Source organism: Oncorhynchus nerka, linkage group LG1 (assembly GCF_034236695.1).
Source record: "Oncorhynchus nerka isolate Pitt River linkage group LG1, Oner_Uvic_2.0, whole genome shotgun sequence".
NCBI lineage: Eukaryota > Metazoa > Chordata > Actinopteri > Salmoniformes > Salmonidae > Oncorhynchus > Oncorhynchus nerka.
The window spans coordinates 20994829-21018202 of record NC_088396.1 but is presented as its reverse complement, the minus strand read 5'-3'; the positions used below and the strand labels follow the sequence as shown (position 1 = coordinate 21018202).

Below are 23374 nucleotides of genomic sequence, written 5' to 3'. Positions count from 1 at the left end.
TGGATGGTTGGGCGCTCACCCTCAGTTATACGCTGGGCCGTCCGCACGACCCTCTGTAGGGCCTTCTGGTCGAGGGGCGTTGCAGGTGCCATATCAGATGGGGATACAACCAGTATAGAGCAGCTGTGAAAGTTCCTAAGGATCTGTGCTAAATCGTTTCAGCCTCCTGAGGGAGAAGAGGCACTCCTGTGCCTTCATGACTGTGCTGGAGTGAGAGGACCAGTCATCAGTGATGTGGACACCAAGGAACTTGAAGCTCTTGACACTCTCCACTGCAGCCCCGATGTTGATGGGGGTGTGCACCCGCTCCTGTTTCCTGAAGTCCGCAATCAACTCATTGGTCTTGCTGACGTTGAGGGAGAGGTTGTCCTGGCACCATACTGGTGCTTGACGACCTCTCTGTAGGCTGTCTCATCGCCATTGGTGATCAAGCCGACCATCGTCGTGACATCAGAAAACTTTGAGTTGGAGTCGTGCATGGCCACACAGTTGTGGGTGAACAGGGAGTACAGGAGGGGGCTAAGCGCACACCCCTGGGGGGCCTCCTTGTTGAGGGTCAGTGTGGCAGAGGCGTTGTCTACTATTACCACCTGGGGTTGGCCAGTCAAGAAGTTCAGGATCCTATGGTGTCACAGTCTAGGTGGGAGAGGGCAGAGTTAAGAATTAAGATTGCGTTGTCTGTAGATCTGTTGGGGTGATATGCAAATTGGAGTGGATCCAGGGTGTCTGGGATGATGGAGTTGTGTGCCATGACCAGCCTTTCAAAGCACTTCATTAGTACAGATGTGAGTGCTACAGGGTGGCAGTCAGTGTGGCAGGATGCCTTAAGAGTTTTTGGGGATAGGAATGATGGTAATCAGCTCAAAATGTGGGGATTACAGACTGGGACAAGGGGAGGTTGAAAATGTCTGCCAGCCTGCCAGCTGGTCTACGCATGCCCTGAAGACTCCCTGGAATAGCGTCTGGGCCTGCGGCCTTACGAGTGTTGACCCGTTTAAAAACCTTACGTCAGCATTAGAGAGAGATCACCTAGTCCTCCAGATTTGACCCTCATGCAGGGCTCTGTTGTGTTTGTCTAAGCGTGCATAAAAAGGACTTTGTGATTAAATGTATTTGGTTACAGAGTATTGCAAGACATTGGCAAGATTAAACAATCTGGGAGTCATGGCAGTGAGCAAAATGATAGAAATCTTGAAATATTGTTACCCAGCCAACTAAAACACAGAACGCTTCTGCTATGTATAAAAAAACTTTAATACAACAGTACAAAATATCTTAGGGCTGGATTCAGTCCAAATCGTTTACCGTGTATTCAATCTCTGCGAATGCGGGAACACTGCCTTTAAATTTAAATCACACTATAAATGCAAATCTAATGCGATACGGAATGAATCCAGCCCTTAGTGGAAATCAAAAGTGTATAATACCTTACGTTCTGGAGTATTGCTCTAACAATGCAGTACCATACTGGGACAGTGACACACAGATAAATACAGATATACACGAGGGCCAGTTTATTAGGTACAACACCCTTTTCATAAATGGTTTCTTCTACTGACAGTGAGTCACGTGTCCGTGGCTTGCTATATAAAGCAGACAGACAGGCATTGAGAAATTCAGTTACTGTTTGATTGAACGTTCAAATGGGCAAAACAAGTGACCTAAGCGACTGAGCGTGGTATGATCGTCGGTGACATGCGCGCCGGTTCCAGAATCTCAGAAATGGCCGGCCTTCTGGGTTTTTCACACACAACAGTGTCTAGGGTCTACCTAGAATGGTGCGACCCAACAACAAAAAAATTCAGTCAGCAGCAGTCCTGTGGGAGAAAACAGCTCGATGAGGAGGTTGAATGGCAAGAATCATGCAAGCTAACAGGCAGGCCACAAACAGGCAAATGACGGCGCAGTACAACAGCGGTGTGCAGAACGGCATCTTGGAACGCAGAACTCGTTGGTTCTTGTCACGGATATTGAAGAATATGACCACACCGGGTTCCACTCCATTCAGCTAAAAACAAAAAGAGGCAGCTCCTGTGGGAACGCGATCAACACTGGTCAATTGAATGGAAAAAACGTTGCCTGGTCCGACGAATCCCGGTTCCTGTTGAGTCATGCCGATGGCAGAGTCAGGATTTGGTGTCAGCAGCATGAGTGCATGGTTCCATCCTGCCCGGTGTCAACGGTACAGGCTGTTGGTGGTGGTGTAATGGTGTGGGGATATCTTTCCTGGCCAACGTTAGATCCCTTGATACCAATTGAGCAATGTTTCTATACCCCAAAGAATTCAGGCTGTTTTGGAAGCAAAAGGTGGGTCCCGACCCGGTACTAGACGAGTGCACCTAATAAACTGGCCGCTGAGTGGAACACTCAGTTCTGAGGTAAACACCCCAAATTGCTAATAGGATCGACAGTGATTCTCTCAGGGTGAGAAATGGTGCTCTAGTGAAGTGATTCAGAATGTATAATGTGTTAGATATGTGATAACTATAGTGTTTGAACAAGGGATGGTAACCTTAGCCTGGCTTCAGATCAGTATGTGCTTGAAAGCACAGTCAGAGGCGTTGACTGAAGCAGCACTTACAGATCTGGGATCAGGCTAGGTGTCCCTCGCTACAGGGACATAGAGAGCCCACATGACCAGAAATCCTAACCAACAGAGTAACATTTTTGAAAAATACAGTAATACTGTAAGTGGCTTCATGGTGTCCTATTATGTGCTTGACTTTGTCAGTCTGATAAAATACCACAGTCCTGCAAAGCCTGCAGCTCACCCACACTAGGACCATTGTAGAGTAATACTGACAAGAGAGATACACCACAGATCAAAAGTATGTGGACACCTGCTCGTCAAAAATCTCATTCCAAAATCATGGCGATTAAAATAGAGTTGGTCCCCCCTTTGTTGCTACAACAGCCTCCCATGATCTGGGAAGGCTTTCCACTAAACATTGGAAAATTGCTGCTGGGACTTGCTTCCAATCAGCCACAAGAGCATTAGTGAGGTCGGGCACTGATGTTGGGCGATTAGGCCTGGCTCGCAGACAGCATTCCAATACATCCCAAAGGTGTTTGATGGGGTTGAGGTCAGGGCTCTGTGCAGACTAGTCAAGTTCTTCCACACCGACAAACCATTTCTGCGTGGACCTCGCTTTGTGCACGGGGGCATTGTCATGCTGAAACAGGCAAGGGCCTTCCCCAAACTGTTGCCACAAAGTTGGAAGCACAGAATCGTCTAGAATGTCATTGTATGCTGTAGCGTTATGATTTCCCTTCACTGGAACTAAGGGGCCTAACCCGAACCATGAAAAACAGCCCAAGACCATTATTCCTCCTCCACCAAACTTTACAGTTGGCACTACACATTGGGGCAGGTAGCGTTCTCCTGGCATCCTATGATGGAGCCACGTTGAAAGTCACTGAGCTCTTCAGTAAGGCCATTCAACTGCCAATGTTTGTCTATGGAGATTGCACGGTTGTGTGCTCGATTTTATACACCAGTCAGCAACGAGTTTGGCTGAAATAGACGAATCCACTAATTTGAAGGGCTGTCCACATACTTTTGAATATATATAGTGTACTTGATAAGTCACGGCTTTCCAAAACAACATACAAATCAGAAGGGGACGGATTCATACTCTGGGTACTGCATTATTCAAGTGCATTCAAATGTACATGATCTTATAGGGCATGTTTTCACATGCCGTACTGTGAAATGTTGAAGTATACAGGAAGTTGGTCCTATGCTCCAAAAGCATTACAGCTACTGAGAACGAGGAAGTTCTCCTCCTGGGAATACCTGGGCACGTTCAGTTGGCAAATGTTGTGAAAGGTTGCAGATAGAAATGTCATGAATAGAACTGACATGATCCCTTACTTGACATGTCATTGAGGCATGTTTTATATCCGTTATTTTACCAGGTAAGTTGACTAAGAACACGTTCTCATTTACAGCAACGACCTGGGGAATAGTTACAGGGGAAAGGAGGGGGATGAATGAGCCAATTGTAAAGTGGGGATTATTAGGTGACCGTTTGAGGGCCAGATTGGGATTTTAGCCAGGACACCGGGGTTAACACCCCTACTCTTACGATAAGTGCCATGGGATCTTTAATGACCTCAGAGAGTCAGGACACCCGTTTAACGTCCCATCCGAAAGACGGCACCCTACACAGGGCAGTGTCCCCAATCATTGCCCTGGGGCATTGGGCTATTTTTTAGACCAGAGGAAAGAGTGCCTCTTACTGGCCCTCCAACACCGCTTCCAGCAGCATCTGGTCTCCCATCCAGGGACTGACCAGGACCAACCCTGCTTAGCTTCAGAAGCAAGCCAGCAGTGGTATGCAGGGTGGTATGCTGCTGCATGTTCGTTCTACATAAAACATTTCTATATGAACGTTCCACAACGTTGTTCCCAGCTGAACGCACCCCCCCCCCATCTAAAACTCCACAACAGACTTATCTGTTCACAACAGCAAGAGGCAGTCTTTAAGCATGGAAAGAAAATAAGGAATAAGTGGCTTAAGACATTATCATAGGCATAAACTAAATCTTTCCAATGGAAATACAAACATTGAACTGTCAAGATACAGTAGTTAAGGCTTCCTATTTAACAGAGGTGTATATATAGTACAACTAGCAAGGCACTCAATATATGGCACGCATTTGGTCCAAAAATGTCCTTAGTTTGTATTGCTATTTAAGATTTCAACGTATGAAAATTGGTCATTGGGCCCACTTGTAAATGTGAAGTATCTATTCACATGAGAATAGATACAGAGGCATGTACTGTAACTGGCAGAAGCCTTGCATTGTTATAAATGTCTATTTTAAATATATACACTGTCCGTACTGAGTTCAAAGATTATAAAGTATGCAATGCCCAATGTACCATAAACTCTTAGGTACCTAAAAGAAGAAAAGGGATATTTGTTCTATGCATTCTCCCTCTCTTGGTCTTCTCTGTCGTCTTTGACGATCCCTTCATCGATGCTCTCCAGCCTCAGTCTCTGACCGTCAAGGTAACGGGGCCTCTGTGCCCCCCTCGCCGCAGCCGCAAACAACACCCCAGATAGGGGTGTGTCCTCGCCAAAGAGGGTGAGCTTAGCGTCGCTTTCGATGGCCCTGGCCAGGCAGGAGGCGAAGGTGTCCAGAGATTTGTGTATCTCTACTTGGACCTGGACGGTAGAAGGGATGGTGGTGCTCTCTGCAGCTGAGAGGAAAGGGAACAGAAATTGAGTTATCGGGTCATCATCCTTGCAGCACTATTACAATGAATGGTGATGAAGACCTGATGCGAAATTGCTCAAATAAATATTGAACACATTTACACAGAAGTCTGATTGTTCAAATGCCTAAGTGGAACGAATGTACTAGTGACGGGAAGTTGTCTTTTTACTGGCTCAAATCTTTTCAACTCATTCAGTCAAAAGAACAAATCTTTTGACTCATTTCATTAATTACTTTTCATAATTTTTCGTTTCATTAATTCTGTAACCGTAAAAGTCTTGGTTTCATGAATGTTAACATCAGAAGCCTCATCCCTAAGTTTGTTTTATTCACTGCTTTAGCACACTCCACCAACAATGATGTCCTAGCCGAGTCTGACTCCTGGCTTAGGAAGGTCAGCAAAAATTCTGAAAATTCCATCCCCAACTACAACATTTTCCTCCAAGATAGAACTGCCAAAGGGGGCCAAAGTTGCAATCTACTGCAGAGATAGCCTGCAGAGTTCTGTCATGCTATCCAGTTCTGTGCCCAAACAGTTCGAGCTTCTACTTTTAAAAATCCACCTTTCCAGAAATAAGTCTCTCACTGGTGCTGCTTGCTATAGACCACCCTCAGCCCCCAGCTGCGCCCTGGACACCATATGTGAACTAATTGCCCCCCATTTATCTTCAGAGTACTGTTAGGTAACCTAAACTGGGATATGTTTAACACCCCGGCCATCCTACAATCTAAGATAGATGCCCTCAATCTCTAACAAATTATCATGGAACCTACCAGGTACAACCCTAAATCCGTAAACACAGGCACCCTCATAGATATCATCGTGACCAACCTGCCCTCTAAATACACCTCTGCTGTCTTCAACCAGGATCTCAGCAATCACTGCTTCACTGCCTGCGTCCGTAATGGGTCCGCGGTCAAACAACCACCCCATCACTGTCAAACGCTCCCTAAAACATTTCAGCGAGCAGGCCTTTCTAATCGACCTGGCCCGGGTATCCTGGAAGGATATTGACCTCATTCCGTCAATTGAGGATGCCTAGTTGTTCTTTAAAAGTGCTTTCCTCGCCATCTTAAATAAGCACACCCCATTCCATTAAAAAAAAAAATAAGAACAGATATAGCCCTTAGTTCACTCCAGACCAGCACAAAAACATCCTGTGGTGTATTACATTAGCATTGAATAGCCCCCGCGATATGCAACTTTTCAGGGAAGACAGGAACCTAAATACACAGGCAGTTTGAAAAAGCTAGTCTTTGCTTTCCTAACAGAAATTTGTATCCTGCAGCACAAACTCCAAAAAGTTCTGGGACACAGTAAAGTCCATGGGGAATAAGAGCACCTCCTCCCAGCTGCCCACTGCACTGAGGCTAGAAAACACTGTCACCACCGATAAATCTGCAATAATCGAGAATTTCAATAAGCATTATTCTACGGCTGGCCATGGTTTACACCTGGCTACCCCTACCCCAGTCAACAGCTCAGCACCCCCCACAGCAACTTGCCCAAGCCTCCCCCATTTCTCCTTCACCCAAATCCAGATAGCTGATGTTCTAAAAGAGCTGCAAAATATGGACCCCTACAAATCAGCTGGGCTAAACAATCTGGACCCTCTCTTTCTAAAAGTATCCGCTGCAATTGTTCCAACCTCTATTACTAGCCTGTTCAACCTCTCTTTTGTATCATCTGAGATCCCTAAAGATTGGAAGGCTGCTGCGGTCATCCCTTCAAAGGGGGAAACACTCTAGACCCAAATCTATCCTACCCTGCCTTTCTAAGGTCTTTGAAAGCCAAATTAACAAACAGATCACCGACCATTTCGAATCCTACCGTACCTTTTCCGCTATGCAATCTGGTTTCCGAGCTGGTCGTGGGTGCACCTCAGCCAAGCTCAGGGTCCTAAACGATATCATAACCGCCATCGATAAAAGACAATACTGTGCAGCCGTATTCATCGACCTGGCCAAGGCTGTCAATCACCGCATTCTTATCGGCAGACTCAACAGCCTTGGTTCCTCAAATGACTGCCTCGCCTGGTTCACCAACTACTTCTCAGATAGAGTTCAGTGTGTCAAATCGGAGGGCCTGTTGTCTAGACTTCTAACAGTCTCTATGGAGGTGCCACAGGGTTCAATTCTCGGGCCGACTCTTTTCTCTGTACATCAATGATGTCGCTCTTGCTGCTGGTGATTCTCTGATCCACCTCTACGCAGACGACACCATTCTGTATACTTCTGGCCCTTCTTTGGACACTGTGTTAACTAACCTCCAGACAAGCTTCAATGCCATACAACACTCCTTCCATAGCCTCCAACTGCTCTTAAATGCAAGCAAACTAAATGCATGCTCTTCAACCGATCGCTGCCCGCACCCGCCCGTCCTAGCAACACTACTCTGGATGGTTCTGAGTTAGAATATGTGGACAACTACAAATACTTAGGTGTCTGGTTAGACTGTAAACTCTCCTTCCAGACTCACATTAAGCATCTCCAATCCAAAATGAAATCTAGAATCGGCTTCCTATTTTGCAACAAAACATCCTTCACTCATGCTGCCAAACATACCCTCGTAAAACTGACTATCCTACCGATCCTTGACTTTGGCGATGTCATTTACAAAATAGCCCTCAACACTCTACTCAGCAAATTGGATATAGTCCATCGCAGTGCCATCCGTTTTGTCACCAAAGCCCCATATACTACCCACCACTGCGACCTGTATGCTCTCGTTGGCTGGCCCTCGCTTCATATTCGTCGCCAAACCCACTGGCTCCAGGTCATCTATAAGTCTTTGCTAGGTAAAGCCCCGCCTTATCTTAGCTCACTGATCACCATAACAGCACCCACCCGTAGCACATGCTCCAGCAGGTATATTTCACTGGTCACCCCCAAAGCCAACTCCTCCTTTGGCCGCCTTTCCTTACAGTTCTCTGCTGCCAATGACTGGAATAAATTGCAAAAATCACTGAAGCTGGAGACTAATGTCTCCCTCACTAACTTTAAGCATCAGGTGTCAGAGCAGCTGACAGATCATTGCACCTGTACATAGCCCATCTGTAAATAGCCCACCCAACTATCTCATCCCCATATTGTTATTTATTTTTTGCTTATAGATTTTTCTATTGTGTTATTGACTGTACATTTGTTTATCCCATGTGTAACCCATGTGTAACTCTGTTGTTTGTGTCGCACTGCTTTGCTCTGTCTTGGCCAGGTCACAATTGTAAATGAGAACTTGTTCTCAACTGGCCTACCTGGTTAAATAAAGAATAAAATAAATAAAACATTTATTCAGTAATGCCCAAAGCACACAGGACCCTCTACCGGCGACCTAAAAACTTGAAAGAATCATGATTCTACAAGCCTCTCGTTCACCATAGGGGCCTTATTGGAGCTGAGGTACGCTTAATTTTTTGTGCAGTGTGAACACTCCAAAGGAACTCAGACCCCTCAAAAGAGCCCACAAAGCGAATCGAACTGACAACATCTAGAGAGGTGGTCTCAGGCGGTCCCTTTTTTAGGACAATGCAAACCCAAAGCTCCCCAGGTTCCCTTGTCATTATTCCCGCACCACACTAGACTACTGCAACACCGTTTGCCCTGCCATAACCCCTCGCACTAGACTACTGCAACACCGTTTGCCCTGCCATAACCCTTCACACTAGACTACTGCAACACCGTTTGCCCTGCCATAACCCCTCGCACTAGACTACTGCAACACCGTTTGCCCTGCCATAACCCCTCGCACTAGACTACTGCAACACCGTTTGCCCTGCCATAACCCCTCGCACTAGACTACTGCAACACCGTTTGCCCTGCCATAACCCCTCGCACTAGACTACTGCAACACCGTTTGCCCTGCCATAACCTTTCACACTAGACTACTGCAACACCGTTTGCCCTGCCATAACCCCTCGCACTAGACTACTGTAACACCGTTTGCCCTGCCATAACCCCTCGCACTAGACTACTGCAACACCGTTTGCCCTGCCATAACCCTTCACACTAGACTACTGCAACACCGTTTGCCCTGCCATAACCCCTCGCACTAGACTACTGCAACACCGTTTGCCCTGCCATAACCCTTCACACTAGACTACTGCAACACCGTTTGCCCTGCCATAACCCCTCGCACTAGACTACTGCAACACCGTTTGCCCTGCCATAACCCCTCGCACTAGACTACTGCAACACCGTTTGCCCTGCCATAACCCCTCGCACTAGACTACTGCAACACCGTTTGCCCTGCCATAACCCCTCACACTAGACTACTGCAACACCGTTTGCCCTGCCATAACCCCTCGCACTAGACTACTGCAACACCGTTTGCCCTGCCATAACCCTTCACACTAGACTACTGCAACACCGTTTGCCCTGCCATAACCCCTCGCACTAGACTACTGCAACACCGTTTGCCCTGCCATAACCCCTCGCACTAGACTACTGCAACACCGTTTGCCCTGCCATAACCCCTCGCACTAGACTACTGCAACACCGTTTGCCCTGCCATAACCCCTCGCACTAGACTACTGCAACACCGTTTGCCCTGCCATAACCCCTCGCACTAGACTACTGCAACACTGTTTGCCCTGCCATAACCCCTCGCACTAGACTACTGCAACACCGTTTGCCCTGCCATAACCCCTCGCACTAGACTACTGCAACACCGTTTGCCCTGCCATAACCCCTCGCACTAGACTACTGCAACACCGTTTGCCCTGCCATAACCCTTCACACTAGACTACTGCAACACCGTTTGCCCTGCCATAACCCCTCGCACTAGACTACTGCAACACCGTTTGCCCTGCCATAACCCCTCGCACTAGACTACTGCAACACCGTTTGCCCTGCCATAACCCCTCGCACTAGACTACTGCAACACCGTTTGCCCTGCCATAACCCTTCACACTAGACTACTGCAACACCGTTTGCCCTGCCATAACCCTTCACACTAGACTACTGCAACACTGTTTCCCCTGCCATAACCCTTCACACTAGACTACTGCAACACCGTTTCCCCTGCCATAACCCCTCACACTAGACTACTGCAACACCGTTTCCCCTGCCATAACCCCTCGCACTAGACTACTGCAACACCGTTTCCCCTGCCATAACCCCTCGCACTAGACTACTGCAACACCGTTTCCCCTGCCATAACCCCTCGCACTAGACTACTGCAACACCGTTTCCCTGCCATAACCCCTCGCACTAGACTACTGCAACACCGTTTCCCCTGCCATAACCCTCGCACTAGACTACTGCAACACCGTTTCCCCTGCCATAACCCCTCGCACTAGACTACTGCAACACCGTTTCCCCTGCCATAACCCCTCGCACTAGACTACTGCAACACCGTTTCCCCTGCCATAACCCCTCGCACTAGACTACTGCAACACCGTTTCCCCTGCCATAACCCTTCACACTAGACTACTGCAACACCGTTTGCCCTGCCATAACCCTTCACACTAGACTACTGCAACACCGTTTCCCCTGCCATAACCCTTCACACTAGACTACTGCAACACCGTTTCCCCTGCCATAACCCCTCGCACTAGACTACTGCAACACCGTTTCCCCTGCCATAACCCCTCGCATTGAGTTTTTAGTTTAGATCATTTGTTTGCAATATGTGATCTATAGGCTAAGAGAGTTTCATAAATTGTTTATTGATTGTGGGTTTTGAATAGGGTGAGAAGACAACATATTTGCTGAGAATCATAAAAAGGGTACAAAATCTCTAGTTCTTAAAGGGGCAGTAGCCTACCTTGGGGGTACAATTTTCAATTACAGCATTATTTATTCAAAAGTCATTCTATTGCTATTTGTTCTGTTACCAATCACATTTTTATGTTTAATAGTATGTTCTAATTACAATTATTATGGCTCATACTTTGACTAAATGCAATCTATTAGCTTCCAAAATGTAAGTAGGTACATAACACATTCTGATTGAATGGCTTGTCCTGATCTTTGAGTGCATCTTGGAAAAACAGCAATGTGAATGTAAAGAGGACTCGGCCCACAAAACAGTTGAAGTGCACTGAAAAAAAAGTTGTGTCCTCATTCAAAGGCAAAGAGAACTGAGTTCTTTTATATTTTTTTTACCCCAGAGTTCACTTTAAAGAAGACTGAGATCGGTTTGTTTAAAAGAGGACTATATGTGAAAACAGCCTTAGAGACTTAGTAAAAAGTGTGCTTCAAACAATGTACAGTTGCGATTGCTTGGCATACATATAAAATTATTTATTGATAGCTTTGAATCGAGGTCTAGATGCGACCGCCACCGGACTACTTTGACTCTTGACGGAATACAATTGCTTGACTGCCGTGAGGGAAATAAGCATAATATTGTTCGAACTGCAACAGCCCCCCAAACGTTTCATTCTCGAGTGAGAACGGACAGGTACCTTTGGAATTCTGCTGTTGCTCGTCTTCAAAGGTGACCGAGCTCCGCCTCTTTACGGCCACGCTTCCAATGTGGGAGGAGCCATCTGTGGAGAAGTTGTCAAGCAGCATCACGTCTGTACCTGTATGGGGAAAGGGGGGGATTCATGACCTTCAGTATTTTGTAGTGTATTTGTAGTGCAGTATTTCAGTAGAGATTAAGGAACCACAAGATGCATAGCAGACAGACACTAAAGAAAATAAATCCTATTGTACTTACAATGTGTGTCTTCTCTAAACGAATCCGAAAGACTCAAAATAGTATTAAATCAGGTAACTCAGTTGATAGAGCAAGGCGCTTGAAATGCCAGGGTTGTGGGTTCGATTCCCACGGGGGACCAGTATGACAAAAAAAAGTATGAAAATAATAAGAGCCTCTGCTAAATGACAAAAAAAGTAAATGTGAAAGAAAGTGTGTGAATGCCTGTGATGATGCCTGTTGATGGTGCACATGATAATACAGTACACACACTACCATCTACCCTCTGCCAAGACATGAGCCACAAACCAGGAATCTGGGCTGATCAGAACACAGCTGAGGGATGATGATGATACAACAGAGAACTAGGCTAAACAATATTTATCAGCAATAAAGCCCTAAGGGAGCAGTTTTAAAAGGTACTGGAAGACCAGGGGCGTATTCATTATGTTGCAAAACATTTATTCAACGGAAGGAAATGAAAAAGGGAGGGACCCTGTTTTGTTCTTAAACGGCAAACAGTTTCCACAATGAATATGCCCCAGCTATATCTGTACTGTTCAGTACATTCAGACACTGCATTTCGACTAGGACTTAAAGGTCTTGTTTGAATCGTCTTATGGAAACAGTGTCGTGTCTTTGCCAGCTTTCTGTGTGCGCCACTCACATGAGTCCTGAGTGAAACTGAAGCCGGTGTCTCCAGTGCTGCTGCCGGGGGCCAGGAGCTGCCCTCCTCCCACCAACATGGCCGTCAGGTGAGGGGACATGCCCAGGTCTGCAGGAAGAAACACAACAGCAGGGTCAAATATACAACGCCATACAATTAGGGCTGGCACAATTATGTATAATCGTACAACCAACGGTTATGGATGAAGACTGTGATGAAAATAAAATAACCGTCATAGGTGTTTGTTCCACAATTGGTTGACTGAAGACAAGACAGCTGCCCATTCATGCGTTAGTGTCTCTTTCTGCGGTAACATGGACTCTTACCAACGTGATTCAACTTTCTTTTCTCCTTACTGAAATAAGCAAGGAGTTTTATGTTGCCTAGGCAATGTCCCTTCCCTGCAGCAGCACACATAGAAATATAATGAATAGAACGGCTTGGAAACTCTAGCCCTGGCCATTTGACTGGGAGTTTACCCTCGCAATGGCTGCCTGGTATTGTGACGCAATAATTTCCATGGTAATGTAGAATGTGAATTCAAATGATGTCTGGTTGAATCAACAAATCACAGCACATATTGATGGGTATACTTCCTGCTTTACTCTTATCGGTACGCTCGCAATAGCAGCCAGTCCACCCATTATGCCATCATTGACTTGAATGGGAATGCCCATACGTAATGACTGTCACAGCCCTACATACAACACACCACAACACAATGTAACACAGTCAACTTAACTATAAACACAATAGCAGGGTCAGCCATACAGCACAACAAAGAACACGACAGAACAAGATTTGATGTTGCACCAGTAAGGTTGTGCTGGTTTTCAGCACACAAAGCCAGTTCAAATCTCATCCATCCTCAGCCTCAACCTAACACTACCAGCACCCTCCCCCTGCTCACCTGTGATGCGGTTGGAGATGCTGAAGAGGCGTGACGTGCGGTGGCGTGTGGCGAACGACTCCACGCGGTAGTAGCGATCCCCGAAGCACATGCCCAGCAGTTCCTTGCGCACAGTCTTGTTCCACAGGCCGTAGATGAGCGGGTGGCAGACGGCGCTGCAGAAGGACAGCCAAGCCACCAGGGTCTCCAGGCCCTGGGACACGCTGCCCTGACCCCACAGGGCCTCTGTACACACCACCCCCACGTAGGGGCCCCAGGTCACCAGGAAGGTCCCAATCACCACCATAATGGTGACGAAAGCCTTGCACTGGCTCCCAGCATACACTAAACTCCACCGGCTTCCATTGGATGACGTGGACGTGGATGAGTTTTTACGCTGGTCGTTCCTCTGAGCACCCGATGACGTTTCTTCTGAAGACGCGACCACCGTCGTCCCACAATGCACCTTGCGGGCCTTGAGGCGTGCCACGCGGAAGATTACGCCGTAGCAGGCCAACATGGCGAGCAGTGGCGGCAGGCTGCACCAGGTGACCCAGAAGGCGGTGTAGGCAGGGGTGCGGTGCCAGGCCGCCACGCATGTCCACTTGAAGCGGTCGAACTCGAAGGAGGACCAGCCGAAGAGGGGTGGCAGGCAGCCCACCAGGGAGTGCAGCCACACATAGGCGATTGCCACCACCGCCCGGTTGCCTGTGATCTTCATGGGGTAGATCATGGGGTACAGTACAGCATAGTACCTGTGGGCACAATGATAATGTCATTATCAAATCCATACATTCTATCAGTGTAAAAAAATATCCAAAAATGATTGCGCATAATATGATAGATCGTGAGGCAATGGAGAGAAAAAAACATCGCAGTTCGGGAATCCTACATACATTTTAACGTGCAAGGAAATTCCACCAAGAAAGTATGTTCCGGGATGAGCAGCATAACAACCAACCAGCCAGGAAGTGACAGGGATTTTTAGGCTACAGTCACAGAGCCTCCGTGTCTGGCAAAAGTTAGGAGATGCTTAATGTAAGATGGAATTAAAATAGAATTAAACGTTAAAGGAGAAAGATGGGCTACAACAACCAAGAGCCAACAGGTAGGCCTCTACATCATTTTCTGAATGGAGTCGTTGTTACGATGAGAAAGCGCATGACTGCAGCCTCAACTAGCCTTGCAAGCTAATATTAACTAGCTCCTCCTGGTTTGATGCAGTCAAGACCGGTACTACATATTGGATGTTAAATAACCTATACTGAACAAAAATATAAAAGCAACATGCAACAATTTCATGACTAGGAATACAGATACAAATCTGTTGGTCACAGATAACTTACAAAAAAAGGTAGGGGCATGGATAAGAATCTGGTGTGATCACCATTTACCTCATGCAGCACGACATCTCTCGCAGAGAGTTGATCAGGCCGTTGATTGTGGCCTGTGGAATGTTGTCCCACTCCTCTTCAATGGCTGTGCGAAGTTACTGGATATTGGCGGGAACTGGAACACGCTGTCGTACACTTTGATCCAGAGAATCCCAAACTTGCCCAATGAGTGACATGTCTGTCGAGTATGCAGGCCATGGACATTTTCAGCTTCTGTGTATTGTGTACAGATCCTTCCGACATTGGGCCATGCATTATCAGATTGAAACATGAGGTGATGGCACCAGATGAATGGCACGACGATGGGCCGCAGGATCTCATTACTGTATCTCTGTGCATTCTAATTGGAATCGATCAAATGGAATTGTGTTCATTGTCCGTAGCTTATGCCTACCCATACCATAACCCCACCACCACCATGGGGCACTGTTCACAACGTTGACATCAGCAAACTGCTCGCCCATACAACGCCACACACGTGGTCTACAGTTGTGAGGCCGGTTGGAAGTACTGCCAAATTCTCTAAAATGACATTGGAGGTGGTTTATGGTAGAGAAATGAACATTCAATTATCTGGCAACAGCTCTGGTGGACATTCCAGCAGTCAGCATGCCAATTGCACGCTCCCTCAAAACTTGAGACATCTGTGTTAGAGTGGCCTTTTATTGTCCCCAGCACAATGTGTAATGATCATGGTGTTTAATCAGCTTCTTGATATGCCACACCTGTCAGGTGGATGGATTATTTTGGTAAAGGAGAAATGCTCTCCAACAGGAATCTAAATACATTTGTGCACTACATTTGAAAGAAATAAGCTTTTTGTGTATATGGAAAATTTCAGGGATCTTTTATTTTAGCTCAGGACCAACACTTTACATGTTGTGCTTATATTTTTGTTCAGTGTAGATTTGGCAACTATTAGTCTACTATAGTGTGAGTCAGCTTGTTGGATGGTTGCCATCTCTCCCTCCTTCCTGTCTCACTCGCTGACAGTATGGCCCCTCCCCCGCCTGCTAGAGCAGGACCTCTCCCTCCTCTCGTGCTTTATCTGCTGCTTCCCTCACTTGGCTTGGATTGGGTCAGGTCTGGATCTGATCAGGTATATTCAGAACAGGTCTCTATATTTAAAAATATCGAATCCGGGTGGGAAAACCACAGGTCCATTTCGGAACGGGTCCAACTTTTTGGACCAGTGAACACCTCCAGCACAACATCCCCAACAAACATATTGTACCTTGCAAGCAGCCATCCCAGTGTATGGGTACTATCACTGACCTGTCAATGGCGATGGCCCCCAGGGTGAGCATACTGGCCGAGCTGATGAGCAGGTAGATCAGGGCGGTAAAGTTGCACCACACCACACCAAACACCCACTCCCGCCGTGCTGAGCTCACCGCCACAAAGGGCAACACCAGCACTGACAGCAGCAGGTTGGACAGGGTCAGGCTGAACACAAACTTGTTGCTGGGTGTGAGGAGGTAGGGCCTGCGGTACAGAGTGGCCACGATGAGGAAGTTGCCCAGGCAGGCCAGGAGGGCGATGGTGACGATGAACACTGACTCCAGCACCACCGGGCCCCCACCAGCGTCCCACGCAGCTGTGGCGTTTCCCGCAGTGGAGACATTCCCGCTAGCATTCATGGTGAGGTGCTGGGCTGCCGGAGGAGACAGGGCATACCAGGGGACTAGAAGGAGGGGAGAGGATAGGGTTAGACTGAACTGCACACAACCACAGGCTTGGAGTTGAGGTTAGTCGGGGTTGAAGCCTCAAGGGTTCAAATGTAGTTTTGCATTTTATCCTCTAATGGTTAGGTTAGGACACACACAAACACACTCTCCCCCTTGCTCTCATTGTTTAGCTAGTGCGTAAGCTATGCACATTGTATATGTATGGGGAAGAAGAGAAGCCAGATTAGTTCACTAAACTGAAAACTGAAAACAGAGAGACTGACTGGACTTACATTTATACATGTTAGGTAATTTGTCAATCTAATTACACGAATGTGCCCGACACAGCAGCACAAAATACTGTAGTCTAGTTTGATTTATTCAGGTTTCAACGTTTTATTGTCACATGCACAGCTTACAGCAGGTGTAAAACAGTGAAATGCTTAGCCTGACGACTCACACTAAATTCTTCCGCTGCTCTGTCGTTCGCTACATACTTCAGTCTGAGACTGCCATCCTTGAAGTCGTTTGTTGTTAAGACGAGGGACATTGTACAATTGTAAGTCATCAGCGATTGGATTGTCTCTAACCAATCAGAGTATCAAAGCCAATAAAACATTTTCAAACCACCACTTTACCCATGCGTGTTCTGTCTCTGGCCCAACCCATCGGATTCTGGACCAATCAGACGGACCGGAATGTGTTTACATTCGGTGAAGGGTCGTGCATGTATTCAGATCCAGACTCATTGCAGAGAAGAAACTAATGTATGTGGCGTAGCATTTGGCCAGAGAAAGGAGTCTGGGCAGCCAGGCAATAAAATGCTTACTTGCGAGCTCATCCCAACAGAGCAGTAATAATACATGAAAAAAAAAATGAGACATACAAAAAAAAATTGTGAGAATGCAGTTATATACAGGTCAGTGCCAGTACTATTATTAGAATGTGCAGGGGTAATGGAGTGATTGAGGTAGTTATGTACATGTAAACAGGGGTAATGGAGTGATTGAGGTAGTTATGTACAGTGCCTTGCGAAAGTATTCGGCCCCCTTGAACTTTGCGACCTTTTGCCACATTTCAGGCTTTAAAAATAAAGATATAAAACTGTATTTTTTTGTGAAGAATCAACAACAAGTGGGACACAATCATGAAGTGGAACGACATTTATTGGATATTTCAAACTTTTTTAACAAATCAAAAACTGAAAAATTGGGCGTGCAAAATTACTCAGCCCCTTTACTTTCAGTGCAGCAAACTCTCTCCAGAAGTTCAGTGAGGATCTCTGAATGATCCAATGTTGACCTAAATGACTAATGATGATAAATACAATCCACCTGTGTGTAATCAAGTCTCCGTATAAATGCACCTGCACTGTGATAGTCTCAGAGGTCCGTTAAAAGCGCAGAGAGCATCATGAAGAACAAGGAACACACCAGGCAGGTCCGAGATACTGTTGTGAAGTAGTTTAAAGCCGGATTTGGATACAAAAAGATTTCCCAAGCTTTAAACATCCCAAGGAGCACTGTGCAAGCGATAATATTGAAATGGAAGGAGTATCAGACCACTGCAAATCTACCAAGACCTGGCCGTCCCTCTAAACTTTCAGCTCATACAAGGAGAAGACTGATCAGAGATGCAGCCAAGAGGCCCATGATCACTCTGGATGAACTGCAGAGATCTACAGCTGAGGTGGGAGACTCTGTCCATAGGACAACAATCAGTCGTATATTGCACAAATCTGGCCTTTATGGAAGAGTGGCAAGAAGAAAGCCATTTCTTAAAGATATCCATAAAAAGTGTCGTTTAAAGTTTGCCACAAGCCACCTGGGAGACACACCAAACATGTGGAAGAAGGTGCTCTGGTCAGATGAAACCAAAATTGAACTTTTTGGCAACAATGCAAAACGTTATGTTTGGCGTAAAAGCAACACAGCTCATCACCCTGAACACACCATCCCCACTGTCAAACATGGTGGTGGCAGCATCATGGTTTGGGCCTGCTTTTCTTCAGCAGGGACAGGGAAGATGGTTAAAATTGATGGGAAGATGGATGGAGCCAAATACAGGACCATTCTGGAAGAAAACCTGATGGAGTCTGCAAAAGACCTGAGACTGGGACGGAGATTTGTCTTCCAACAAGACAATGATCCAAAACATAAAGCAAAATCTACAATGGAATGGTTCAAAAATAAAGATATCCAGGTGTTAGAATGGCCAAGTCAAAGTCCAGACCTGAATCCAATCGAGAATCTGTGGAAAGAACTGAAAACTGCTGTTCACAAATGCTCTCCATCCAACCTCACTGAGCTCGAGCTGTTTTTCAAATCAAATCAAATTTTATTTGATTTGTCACATACACATGGTTAGCAGATGTTAATGCGAGTGTAGCGAAATGCTTGTGCTTCTAGTTCCGACAATGCAGTGATAACCAACAAGTAATCTAACTAACAATTCCAAAACTACTCTCTTATACACAGTGTAAGGGGATAAAGAATATGTACATAAGGATATATGAATGAGTGATGGTACAGAGCAGCATACAGTAGATGGTATCGAGTACAGTATATACATATGAGATGAGTATGTAGACAAAGTAAACAAAGTGGCATAGTTAAAGTGGCTAGTGATACATGTATTACATAAGGATGCAGTCGATGATGTAGAGTACAGTATATACGTATGCATATGAGATGAATAATGTAGGGTAAGTAACATTATATAAGGTAGCATTGTTTAAAGTGGCTAGTGATATATTTACATCATTTCCCATCAATTCCCATTATTAAAGTGGCTGGAGTTGGGTCAGTGTCACTGACAGTGTGTTGGCAACAGCCACTCAATGTTAGTGGTGGCTGTTTAACAGTCTGATGGCCTTGAGATAGAAGCTGTTTTTCAGTCTCTCGGTCCCAGCTTTGATGCACCTGTACTGACCTCGCCTTCTGGATGATAGCGGGGTGAACAGGCAGTGGTTCGGGTGGTTGATGTCCTTGATGATCTTTATGGCCTTCCTGTAACATCGGGTGGTGTAGGTGTCCTGGAGGGCAGGTAGTTTGCCCCCGGTGATGCGTTGTGCAGACCTCACTACCCTCTGGAGAGCCTTACGGTTGAGGGCGGAGCAGTTGCCGTACCAGGCGGTGATACAGCCCGCCAGGATGCTCTCGATTGTGCATCTGTAGAAGTTTGTGAGTGCTTTTGGTGACAAGCCGAATTTCTTCAGCCTCCTGAGGTTGAAGAGGCGCTGCTGCGCCTTCTTCACGACGCTGTCAGTGTGAGTGGACCAATTCAGTTTGTCTGTGATGTGTATGCCGAGGAACTTAATGGGAAAAAATGTCAGTCTCTCGATGTGCAAAACTGATAGAGACATACCGCAAGCGACTTACAGCTGTAATCGCAGCAAAAGGTGGCGCTACAAAGTATTAACTTAAGGGGGCTGAATAATTTTGCACGCCCAATTTTTCCGTTTTTGATTTGTTAAAAAGTTTGAAATATCCAATAAATGTCGTTCCACTTCATGATTGTGTCCCACTTGTTGTTGATTCTTCACAAAAAAATACAGTTTTATATCTTTATGTTTGAAGCCTGAAATGTGGCAAAAGGTCACAAAGTTCAAGGGGGCCGAATACTTTCGCAAGGCACTGTACATGTAAACAGGGGTAATGGAGTGATTGAGGTAGTTATGTACATGTAAACAGGGGTAATGGAGTGATTGAGGTAGTTATGTACATGTAAACAGGGGTAATGGAGTGATTGAGGTAGTTATGTACATGTAAACAGGGGTAATGGAGTGATTGAGGTAGTTGTGTACATGTAAACAGGGGTAATGGAGTGATTGAGGTAGTTGTGTACATGTAAACAGGGGTAATGGAGTGATTGAGGTAGTTGTGTACATGTAAACAGGGGTAATGGAGTGATTGAGGTAGTTATGTACATGTAAAAAGTGACTGGTAGCCAGATAAATATGAATGATAATAATAATAATCAATATAGCAGCAGCATAAGTGGATGTGTGCATGGTGATGTGTGTGTGTGTGTGTACACTGAGTTTACGAAACAAAGATACCTGCTCTTTCCATGACAGACTGACCAGGTGAAAGCTATGATCCCTTATTGATGTCACCTGTTACATCCACTTCAATCAGTGTAGATGAAGGGGAGGAGACAGGTTAAAGAAGGATTTTTAAGCCTTGAGACATGATTGTGTGATTCAGAGGGTGAATGGGCAAGACAAAAGATCCAAGTGCCTTTGAACCGGTTTGTGTCAAGAACTGCAACGCTGCTGGGTTATTCACACTCAACAGTTTCCCGTGTGAATCAAGAATGTTATACCACTCAAAGAACATGCAGCCAACTTGACAACTTTGAGAAGCATTGGAGTCAACATGGCCAGCATCCCTGTGGAACGCTTTCGACACCTTGTAGAGTTCTGGGGGACACACTCAATGTTAGGAAGGTGTTCCTAATGTTTGGCATACTGTCAGTGTAGGTGTGTGTCTGCGTGGGTAAATACCTGTGGATGAACATTGAGTCAGTGCTGATGGTCTGTGGGTGAGGGAGGCAGTAGTTGTTAGCTATTCAACAGTCTTTGGCAATTTTGGGATGGCTGGGAGCTCGCCCCCAGTGATGCTATCGGGCTGTGGTTTCTTACATTAATGGGATAATATGGCATGGCAACACAGCCAGACAGCAAAGACAACAAGATAAGGATTTGATCCTTTGAGTCCAGACCAGAGATCCAGACTTGCGCAGCTGGAATGCAGAATAAACTTCCACACCCTGTGGAATGGATGAAACTGTTTTCCTTCATTCCGTGACCTAAAAATAATACCTAGTTATCAAATCAAACTGTATGGCTATATACAGGGAGTGCCAACAGGAGTCGATGTAGTTAAATGTATAACTAACTGTATTGTGCTTTTACTTTGTCTGAATTCTTAAGTTAAGTTACTTTTGTACGTGTTGCATTAGCTAAGCTTACAATTTACAGAGTAAGCTACAGCCTAATAATGGACTAAAGGAGACTAACGTTACTCCTTATAGTCCAAGGACCTTACATGTTCTATTTAGAGGCGAATTGGCCCTGGCAGCAAAATACTCAATCTAAACATGAATCGATTGTCAATTGCGGTACAGTTCTAGAAACATAAAGCCATCTACTTCGATACCACATCAAAATAATTCCACAAATGCAAATTATACAATTAACCGGTTGAAGTCGACTGTGTTTTCAGTGACAACACGTTTGTGGCGTCCGTCTTCCATTTACACACAGGTGTTCAAAGACAGATGGGCAATGAACACAGGCAGTTGATGCTGTCTTCCGTAAACAAACGCTGAAACATGGCCATGTGGGTACCCTATAAAATGTGTGTAGTTAATTTAACCTTTTGTTTTGAAAATGATTCATCGCTGATATCCTTATGTTTCCAAAAACCGTACAGAGCGCCGAGGCTATTAACAAAACTCGCATGGCCCGAAGATACTATCACAGATCGAACAATAAGCCAGATGTTTCACCCAATGTATAAAGCTGAAGTATGGAGAAATCTGAAACATCCGGTTGGCGATTCCACTCACAACCATATATGGTGATGAGAGGAAGCCCAGTGGCTGGCAGTGGGGAAAAAAATGGGGCGAGAGATTTCAGCCGACATTCTGCTCATCAATGAAACGTTTGAGAATCAATAAAGTTGTCTGGTCCCAAAAAATAGAATATGTTACGAACAGAGTCGCCTACCTTTTGTAGACTTTACCCTTTGCCAAATTAAAAAAATATATATATTTTAGGAATGCAAGGGCGAATCGAGTTACTGCAGATATGCACTTCAGAGTAGGCGTTCCCTACGGAAACACATGCTAGAACGCACCAATAGGATCTCGCTTGTTCTGCCCATTGACTAATTTGCTCCCATTGGAAATGACAGGCTACGGTCCATCTTGGGTTAGTCATAAAAATCTTTGATACTATTGGCAATAGGCAGTAAAGATAATTAGCGTTTATGAATTAGAAAGCTGCAGCCTAGTTATTTACTGTCAACAAAACTCTGACAAACAGTTCAGGTCACCCCTTCAAATATTACACCAAACTTTCCAGATGTACTACTTTAACAACATTTGCTGTCAAGAAAGGGTCGTTCAGTTGTTTTTGGAGTTTGTCAAATAATTATTTATACAGACAGCACTGGGGGAGGGGTTAACGTAGACAAAAAAAAACACGAGTTTCGCATGATTGACACAGACGCCGTTCACTCAGTTACAAATGACAACATACATACGCTTCAATAACCTATAAAGGTCTAGCTAGCTACTTACATAATTTCTGCTATTTAAAGATTTTGAATACCGTCGTCCCCCTTTGACCCTGTTTCTAGCTAGCTTCTATTAACTCGCTAGCTAAAACTTTCTCCATTGTCCTGGCAGACTCCCCACCTCCACTACTATTCTCTTCTCACCTCTAGAACAGCGTTGAGGACCGTCATCTCCCACGAACTGGCAACGAAAGTTGTGTTCATTGGCACTACAACTTTAATTCAACGTAGAAATAGTTGTTTAATTTTCCCCATTTCATAGTTATCCTTTCGCTACAAATTTCAAGTCTGTCAGTTCTCGGTTTCAATGGCGTCCTCCACTAGCCCTCCACTGACTGAACTCAGTCTTCTCTATCCTTGCTGGCGGGTCCCCCTTCTCAGTATGTGGGTGGTCTGTTATGGGTGTTACTTGAGTTAGTTCGTTCTTAGATAGTTTTTATGCAAGACAGTTGCATTTGCTTTCACGTTCAACATGATACAAATAGCCTACGTCGACGAGTGAAACAATATGTTTGTTGCTGTAATAAAAAAAATAGGCTAACTAGCGGATAAGGCTATGTCTACACATTTGGTTAGTTTCGTT

General features: G+C 45.5%; 1 protein-coding gene across 1 annotated transcript; it reads right to left on the bottom strand.

The window, feature by feature from the left end:
- Positions 1-1236: 1236 nt before the first annotated feature.
- On the bottom strand, positions 1237-23163 carry gpr161a (G protein-coupled receptor 161a). Its single transcript, XM_029642733.2, has 6 exons — positions 22936-23163; positions 16095-16503; positions 13447-14180; positions 12537-12644; positions 11634-11753; positions 1237-5209 (listed from the first exon to the last, which is right to left on the bottom strand). Exons 2-6 carry the CDS (start codon positions 16457-16459, stop codon positions 4932-4934), a joined length of 1605 nt encoding a protein of 534 aa, XP_029498593.1. The 5' UTR covers positions 16460-16503; positions 22936-23163; the 3' UTR covers positions 1237-4931.
- Positions 23164-23374: the final 211 nt, after the last annotated feature.

Bases quoted from the DNA above. Each gene is read 5' to 3' on its own strand.
- gpr161a (XM_029642733.2), bottom strand. From the start codon at position 16,459: ATGAATGCTAGCGGGAATGTCTCCACTGCGGGAAACGCCACAGCTGCG. The intron at 12,645-13,446 runs GTGAGCAGGGGG...TTCTTCCTGCAG, and splicing joins CATCTCCAACCGCATCACAG to ACCTGGGCATGTCCCCTCAC. The intron at 11,754-12,536 runs GTGAGTGGCGCA...TTCCCCATACAG, and splicing joins CAGTTTCACTCAGGACTCAT to GTACAGACGTGATGCTGCTT.